The 8440-nt window shown below is 38.2% G+C and overlaps 1 protein-coding gene across 1 annotated transcript in view; it reads right to left on the bottom strand.

Moving 5' to 3' along the window:
• LOC118598332 (ribonuclease inhibitor-like) overlaps positions 1-4087 on the bottom strand; it is a 13336-nt gene extending 9249 nt beyond the window's left edge. Inside the window, exons 1-5 of the mRNA XM_036210974.1 lie at positions 4083-4087; positions 3633-3809; positions 2636-2809; positions 2121-2294; positions 51-227 (exon numbers count right to left, since the gene is read on the bottom strand). Coding sequence (XP_036066867.1) covers positions 51-227; positions 2121-2294; positions 2636-2809; positions 3633-3809; positions 4083-4087 — 707 coding nt within the window. The remainder of the gene's footprint in view (positions 1-50; positions 228-2120; positions 2295-2635; positions 2810-3632; positions 3810-4082) is intronic.
• Positions 4088-8440: the final 4353 nt, after the last annotated feature.

The following is an 8440-nucleotide window of genomic DNA, read 5'->3' as shown; positions in this document are numbered from 1 at the left end:
TTAACAAAACTTTGTACACAACTGAACACAACTGGAACATGGAGCCTGACCTCAGAGTCTGCAGTCTGCAGTCTGGACTCTCCAGAAAACCACACAGATGAAGAACTCCTGAGTCCTGCAGGTTATTATTCACACTCAGGTCCAGTTCTGTCAGATTGGATGGGTTGTTCTTCAGAGCTGTAGCCAGAGCTTTACAGCTGATCTCTGACAAACTGCAGCTCATCAACCTGAAAGTAGACAGAAAAGTGTATGCAGGAGCAGAGCTGGCAGCTGGAAACTTGGTAGATTCAGTCACTTTTCAGTTTAATTGAAAAATGTGATCAGCCTTTTTTGGCAGGAAGGCACAAGACTGTTTAACAGTTTCTTTTGTATTTTGACATAAAAGCGCAATTGCAGATTAAAATAAAACATATTTTAAATGGCTTTAAAATTAAGCTAAAACAGTTGAGGATTGAAATGTTGTCTATCTTCATTAGTGATTAATAAGAATTTCAACATATATGGCAAAAATGAATATTAATCAAGATTTTAAAAATAACTGATTATCAGTTTGACAATGAAGAATGATCAGATGCCAACCTCAAGCTTGTAGAAGAAGGTCCTTAAAGGTATTATCTGACAATAACGATTATTTTTGTTTCCCCAAAACAAGGTTTTGATCACTGATTAACAAGATCATTATTGAACAGATCAGCTTCATAGTTTCACTGCGGCTGAACTAGTTCAGACAACTAATGGCACATCTGATAAGAGAGAAATGACAGAGTGAGGAAATATTTAAATGTTTCTCAAGGCTGCATACAAAACAAGGGTGTGGAAAATCAACGTCAACAGATCATTCTATTTTAAATGGAATTCTTCAATTAGAGAGCAACTGTTCATAGTTACAGCATCAGTGTTTCCACTTGAACTACATAAGTTTCCATGAGGTAAAGCACAGATTCAGACAAAGACTGAATGGGGGAAAAAAACATGCAGTTGTTCTATGGAAATATTTTGCAGAAACTAAACACTTTTGTTCTTTTCACCAAATCTAAATTATTTCGAAGAAGCAAAGCCGGCAGATCAAAACTACCAAGTTGTGATGGGTCTGGTTTAAACAAGGTTTTGAAAGTTCTCTGTGTTGTAATGTTCGTACAGTTTGTCAGGGTTCTTGTTCTTTTGCAAGTTTTATCAGCACAGTTGAATTAAATGAGGTTAAACTGCCTGTGGGAGAACAGCAGCCTCATGTCTCCAGTTCTCAGTCATCCACAAAAAATCTCATGTATATCAATCCTGTTGGTGTCAGTTTGAACTCTCCTGATCTTTTCAGGTAGCTCCAGAACCTGAGCTTGTTCCATTTTCAAGACTACAATGGACTCAGTCAGATCTTTAAGCGATTGTTTTATATTATTTTCAGCTCATTTTTTGCAGTAATTCTGTATTTAATTAAGTTTTTAGACTATGATAACTGCAAAGAACTGCCAGCAGGCATTTGTTGCTCTTGACCCCGAATCAGAAAAAAACTAAATATCTTTATATTTAATCTGTTATAGTGTCTAAATGTTACTGCCCATTTACTCCTAGCTTTGTTGATCTTAATCTGGAGCTGTAGAAAGAAAAGAAGTACTTCTGCAAATCTTTGAAGAGAACAAGCTGTTGCAGGAAGATGCTCCTGAAGATCTGATTCAGAACATTGACCTTTCTGATCACTGTTTCATGAAGATCAATTCTGTCAGACTCTCAAACTTTGGCAGCAACACAGATGTTGGATGATCAGTTCAAGCTTTCCACAACATAAAGAGTCTGAACTTCCAGAAAAAGTCAACTTTCATCCATATGAAATCTGTTTGATCTTTAGGAGGATGCTTTTGTTAGATCTGCAGTGAAGAAGATTAAGAAGAGGAGACACCTGCACACCTTTGTGAAAAAGAAAAAATCAGTCTAAAGGGAAGCTGACATTAGAAAAGAAGAAAATGTAAAGAAACATTCAAATATGAGATCTTCTTCCAAATTGAATAAATGTATGTATGAAGATGGTCAGCATGCAGCAGAAGAACATCAGCCTCATGTCTGCAGTTTAATGTCAACACATTTCTTCTTAACATTGATCTAAACACAACCAAAACATGTCGCCTTACCACAGAGCCTGGAGTCTGCAATCTTTACTCTCCAGAAAACCACACAGATGAAGGAATCCTGAATCCTGCAAGTTGTTCTCACTCAGGTTCAGTTCTGTCAGATTGGATGGATTGGACTTTAATGCTGAGCCAAGAGCTTCACAGCTGATCTTTGACAAACTGCATCTCTTTAACCTGAAACCAGACAGAAAAGAGTGTTACGGAGCAGTGATGGCAGCTTGAGTTCCAGGTACTTGGCAAATGCCCAAAGTCAGACCCACCCTGATAAGAGACTGACAGGTTACATTTTTAGTTGAAATTTTGAGCAGAGAAGTTTTGATGACTTGTAAAGGTACATTTTAAAGTTTTTAAATCTTTAAAATGAAGGTAACAGATGAAGAATTGAAATGTAATTTATTATGAAGATGTTCAGCATGCAGCAGGAGAAAATTAGCTGTGTTAGTTAGTTTTTTAGTTTAGTGTCAGCAAAATTTTGTCATCATATTAAACTGAACAGTCGTGGAATGGAGTTTGACCTCAGGATCTGCAGTCTGCAATCTGGACTCTTCAGAAAATCACACAGATGAAGAAATCCCGAGTCCTGCAGATTGTTCCTGCACAGGTTAAGTTCTCTCAGATTGGATGGGTTGAACTTCAAAGCTGCACCCAGAGCTTCACAGCTGATCTCTGACAAACTGCACCTCCAAAACCTGAAAGCAGAAAAAAAAAGAGTGTTAAGCAACAGGGATGGTAGCTGGAGTTCAAGGAACTTGTTGAATTCAGTTTGATGGGACCTGCCCTGAAGAGAGACACAAATGTGGGTTATGGATCTTCTGACACATTGTACAAGCATTTTGGATACCATGTTCACTGCTTTTTTTTAAACAGCAAATAGGATGCCATAAGTAGAAGTAAAAACTTAATGAATGCAAACACTTTATGAAGACCTTATTTCCACTGTGTTCTGATGATGACGTGGATGGTTTAAAAAAGAATCATTAAAATGCATTTTGGTTTTACAAAAAATGTTTGAACCCAATGCATTGTTGTCTCTATTTACCAATTTATACAGCATAAATGCAAATGGATTTTTTCACAGAGACCTTTCTGAAATTTCTAGGGCAGTCAATTTTGGAACTGTATTTTTGGATAGCACTATAAATGCACTATGTAGTGAATAGTGAAGGAATTTAGACACAAACTAAATGATTCATCTTTGATCCAACACTCTCTGGGACATGATCTGAAGAAAGTGGTCTATAATACAAGCAGCTGAAAAAAGGAACTTTCATAAGATCTGCTGTGAAAGGGATGAAGAGGAGGAACCATTCACAGACCTTTTAGGAAAACAGAAAGATCAGTCCTGAAGGAAGCTGATATTAGAAATGAAAAAGATGGAAAGAAACATTCAAACATGAGATCTTCGGTGAATGAACTAAAGCTCAGGGGAGCACCAAATTCATGTCTACACTTTAGTTTTAAGACAACTTTTGTTGTCATATTGATCTGAACAACTGAAATATGGAGTCTCACCTCAGAGTCTGGAGTCTACAGTCAGGACTCTTCAGAAAATCACACAGATAAAGAAATCCAGTATCCTGCAGCTTGTAGTTCCTGCTCAGGACCAGTTCTTTCAGATTGGATGGGTTGTTCTTCAGAGCTGCGCTCAGAGCTTCACAGCTGATCTCTGACAAGCTGCAGTCCTCCAACCTGAAATCAGACAGAAGAGTGTGTCCATGAAAAGTGATGGCAGCTGGAGTTTTAGTATCTTTGTAAGTTCAGATAGACCAGACCTGCCCTGATCAGAGTCAGATTACATTTTTCATTTTTCTCTTTTTTTGGTGGTGGTGGGGGGTTACTGTTTAGCAGTTAGTTTTGGATTTTGACTCAAAACATGATGGCAATGTCAAATGCAGTAGATTTTAAATGAATTAAAGTTGTATGCAAAAGTTTGGGAACCCCTAATCATTTTCAAGATTTTACCTCATAAATCATTGGTTACTCAGATCAGCAATTTCAGTTAAATATATCATATAGCACACAAACAGAGTGATGTCCAAGTAACTCAATTTTGATTTCATTAGTCTGCAGCATCTTATTCCAAAATTAAGCCGGATTGTCCAAATGTGCTTTTTATTAAAGGCAGGTATGTGTATCCATTTTTGAAAAAATTTGATTATTTTCAGAGGAGATACATAGACGCACTGCCGAAGGCTCTAGGATGTCATTAAATGGGCAGCACCAACACACAACAACAGGCGGAGCCTCAGGAATCGATTTGTTTACTTCCAGGTAGGAAAAATCTCATAAAAATAACTTGTATGGGACTTCCGGTGACGTCATGATGAGTGATGCCGCTTAGACGCTAGNAAGCTGCTGTTTACAGACAAAACCGAGTCTTCCTCGACAAAAAAAACAGATTTCTGGACTTCCGGTGACGTCACGATGACTGATGCCGCTTAGACGCTAGGCTCCGTCAGAGAAGTTGGAAAAGTGACAATTTCAAGCATCAAAAAGACCTTCGAACTAAGAAAATACAAGACCCAGACATGAGTACAGCTTCGAAGACCAGACAGGGAAATAAACAAGCAAATACAAAGTAAAAAGGCCAAAAAAAAAGAAGCTCGCCTCAAGTAAGCCCTGAAATCTCAGCTGCTTGTAATGACAGCAACGATGATCAGCTGACGAGTGAGTCTATGCTTGAAGAGATGAAAAAACTTCGTCAAGAGAACATGCAGGGACATAAGTATACAAAGGAGAGTCTGGATCGTCTGGAGAAATCTGTGACTGAAATCAAAGAGCAACTTACGGACCATCAGCACAGAATTGGCGAGCTAGAAGACCGTGTTAGCTCCGTGGAAGACACGGAGGTTAAACAGCACAGGATGTTACGCTACCTGCTGCAACGCGAACGGTAACTCTCAGCCGCATGTGATGATCTACAAAACAGGATGAGAAGAAACAATCTACGTATCTACCAAATACCAGAGGGTAGCGAAGGAGGAAATCTGACCACGTTTGTTAAAGGTTTGCTGCACAAAGTGTTGAAGCTACCATCTGAGTTGGATATAAAAATTGAGAGAGCGCATCGCTCCCTTCAGTCCAAACCAACAAACCCGACGGCGCCCCCCCGATCCATCCTGGTGAAGTTCCAGGACGCAGTGGTAAAAGACGTGGTTTTGCAACAAGCATGGAGACAAGGAAATGTGTCATTTGAAGGCAAAAGAATCTTTTTCGATCAGGATTACTCCCCAGAATTACAAAAGAAGAGAGCCCGAGTGCACGCTGTTGTGAAACAGTTGAAGCAGAAGAACATCCAGGCAAAGTGCCTGTATCCAGCGCGGCTCAAAATGAAGATGGACACGGGAGACAAGATCTTTGCCACTCTGACAAGCGCCTTAGACACCCTGGCGAGGCTGGGTGTCCAGGTGAACTGTGGAGAAAGGGAGCGGATCGAGGAGAGACTCGCGGAGGGGTGGAGCATCGGCTCGAAGAGGGGCAGAAACGTCACGCTTTTGACAGCAGACCTGAAGGCTATGATGGAGGAGGAAGAAGGATCTGATTAAGATAGTTTTCCAATTAAAACTGCCCTAATGTAATGACGTTTTTGTCGTACTATATATACTGGGTGAGTACTGAGATATTTGGAAAAAGTTGTGAATGAAGGTAAATAATATATTGAGAACATTTTGGTTGTCACAAATTAATAGTTTATGTTAAAGAAGTTAGTAAAAGAAACTGACGGGAGACTTTCGTTCTATTTTGTTTTATGAGTGAACTATACTCATTGAGACTTTTTTTTACATTTTGTTGTACTACTTGTCTCAGGAGCACAAGCTGTGCATTATGCCCCAGAGAGTTCAAGTCACCACTCTCTGTCCCAGAGCTATCGGGGGTCAGCCTACGTTACAGTTTAGATGCTGTGGCTGACTGGAAAAGTGGAAGTCCTGTTTTTTGTTCTGAGTATTTTTTTGTTTCCCATGACGTAAGCAGTGAACTTTTATTTGCTCCACGGAAAAATGAATTTCATTTTATTTTGTTTTTGCAGAAGGCATGTCACTGTATAGATGGGGTAGAAATATATGATGCAATAAATGATAAATAATGGGATTGTTTAATTTAGTTACTTATAATATAAAGGGAATAAACAACCCAATTAAAAGAAAAAAAATTCTAGGACAATTAAAAAATATGCAATGCAACATAGCGTTGCTGCAAGAAACCCATCTTACAGAAAAGGAACACCTTAAGTTAAAAAGAGAATGGGTTGACCAAGTTTATTTTAGTTCCTATGGAAACCATAAGAAACGAGGTGTTGCCATTTTATTTAACAGATCAGTTTACTTTGATTGTGAAAAAGTATGTCAGGATACAGAGGGAAGGTATATTATGGTGGTGGGCACTATTGGAGGATTTAAAGTGAGCATTTTGTCTAAAATGTCTAAAAGTGCCCTAAATATGATAGAAGAATTGGGGCTGATTGATAGTTGGCGTCATCTTCACCCAAATAAAAGAGATTTTACCTTTATGTCACAAGTGTACGGAAGCTACTCAAGACTGGATCACATTTTAATAAAAAAAAAGGATATTCATAAAGTCAAAGGCTGTATAATAGAACCTACTACCATCTCAGACCATAGCCCAGTCATAATGAAACTTGATCTGGGTTTGGAACCCTGTTGGAGATATTGGAGAATTAATGTCTCATTGTTAATGGATACAGGGATTCAAGAGGAAATGCGGTCTGCTATAGAAGAGTATTTTGTTTTGAATGATAATGGAATGGTCTCACCCTCAGTTTTGTGGGATGCTGCAAAGGCCACAATACGAGGGAAATTAATTTCTATAGGGTCTAGAATAAAGAGGGAAAGGCTGCAAAAACAACTACAAATTGAAACTGAAATTAGAAAACTGGAGATTGAACATAAACAACAACAAAGACAAGTGACTCTGGACAAACTCAGGGAATACAGAACAAAATTAGATGAACTGCTAACATACAAAGCAGAAGGTGGACTAAGATTTATTAACCAGAAATATTATGAATTTGGCAACAGGGCTAGTCGATTATTAACATTTCAATTACAAAAAGCCGAGGCAAGCCGTGTTATCCCAAAAATTAAACAGTCCAATAGTAACATTATTGTGACTAACCCCAAAACTATATCTGATACATTTGCCAAATATTATGAACAATTGTATAAGAACCAAGTCCAAGAGTTAAAAGAGGAAAAAATTCAAAGCTTTTTTGATAGAGTATCTCTGAGAAAATTAACTACAGAGGAAACTTCTAAACTGGTAGAACCTACTAAAAATGAAGAAGTTAAAGAAGCAATCAGCAAATTAAAACACAATAAGTCGCCTGGCATAGATGGGTTCGCAGGAGAGTTTTATAAAGTTTATGTTAATGAGCTCACCCCTATATTATGTAAAATGTACAATTATGTCCTAAACTCAGGAAATCCTCCAGAGTCCTGGTCCGAAGCGATCATCACAGTTCTTCATAAAGAGGGGAAAGATCCACAGCAGTGCTCGAGTTATCGTCCCATTAGTCTCCTGTGTGTGGACTATAAGATATTGACAGCCATCCTAGCAAATCGAATACAGAAATTTATGAAAAACCTCATAAACGCTGATCAAACTGGATTCATTTTAGGTAGACATGGAACTAATAATGTAAGAAGAGCTTTGAACCTACAATCTTTAATGACAAGAGACTCTCAACCCTCTATGCTTCTCGGCTTAGACGCAGAGAAAGCCTTTGACCAGGTTAACTGGAAATTTTTGGAACGCACGTTAATTGAAATGGGCTTTGGTGAAAAATTTGTTGATTGGTTTAAAGTGTTGTATAAAAATCCTAGGTCAAAAGTAAGAGTAAACGGACATTGCTCTGAATTTTTTAACATAGAGAGAGGAGTACGTCAGGGTGACTCTTTATCTCCAATTTTGTTCATTCTCAGCATTGAAGCTTTAGCTGAGGTCATTCGTAAAGATGACCAAATTCAAGGAATCAGGGATGCGGGAGGCACAACTCATAAAATTGCTTTATTTGCAGACGACATTTTGCTTTTTTTGAAACATCCTCTTACTTCCATTCCAAGACTTATGCAGTGTTTAAAAGAGTATGGTGATATTTCTGGTTATAAAATTAATCAAACCAAATCTGAAGCAATAATGACATCTGGAAAGTGGCCAAATCAGCTTAATGAACTTGTGAATTTCCATTGGTCAAAACAGGGATTTAGATACCTGGGAATTATTCTTACTCCTCAATCTACACAGCTGTATGATGCCAACTATAACTAGAATTGCAATTCCTTGAAGAAATTGCGTCTGATTGC

This window comes from Oryzias melastigma, unplaced genomic scaffold (assembly GCF_002922805.2).
Source record: "Oryzias melastigma strain HK-1 unplaced genomic scaffold, ASM292280v2 sc00341, whole genome shotgun sequence".
Lineage (NCBI taxonomy): Eukaryota > Metazoa > Chordata > Actinopteri > Beloniformes > Adrianichthyidae > Oryzias > Oryzias melastigma.
Note: the sequence above shows the minus strand (reverse complement) of the source record. Positions and strands in the feature narration are given on the sequence as shown.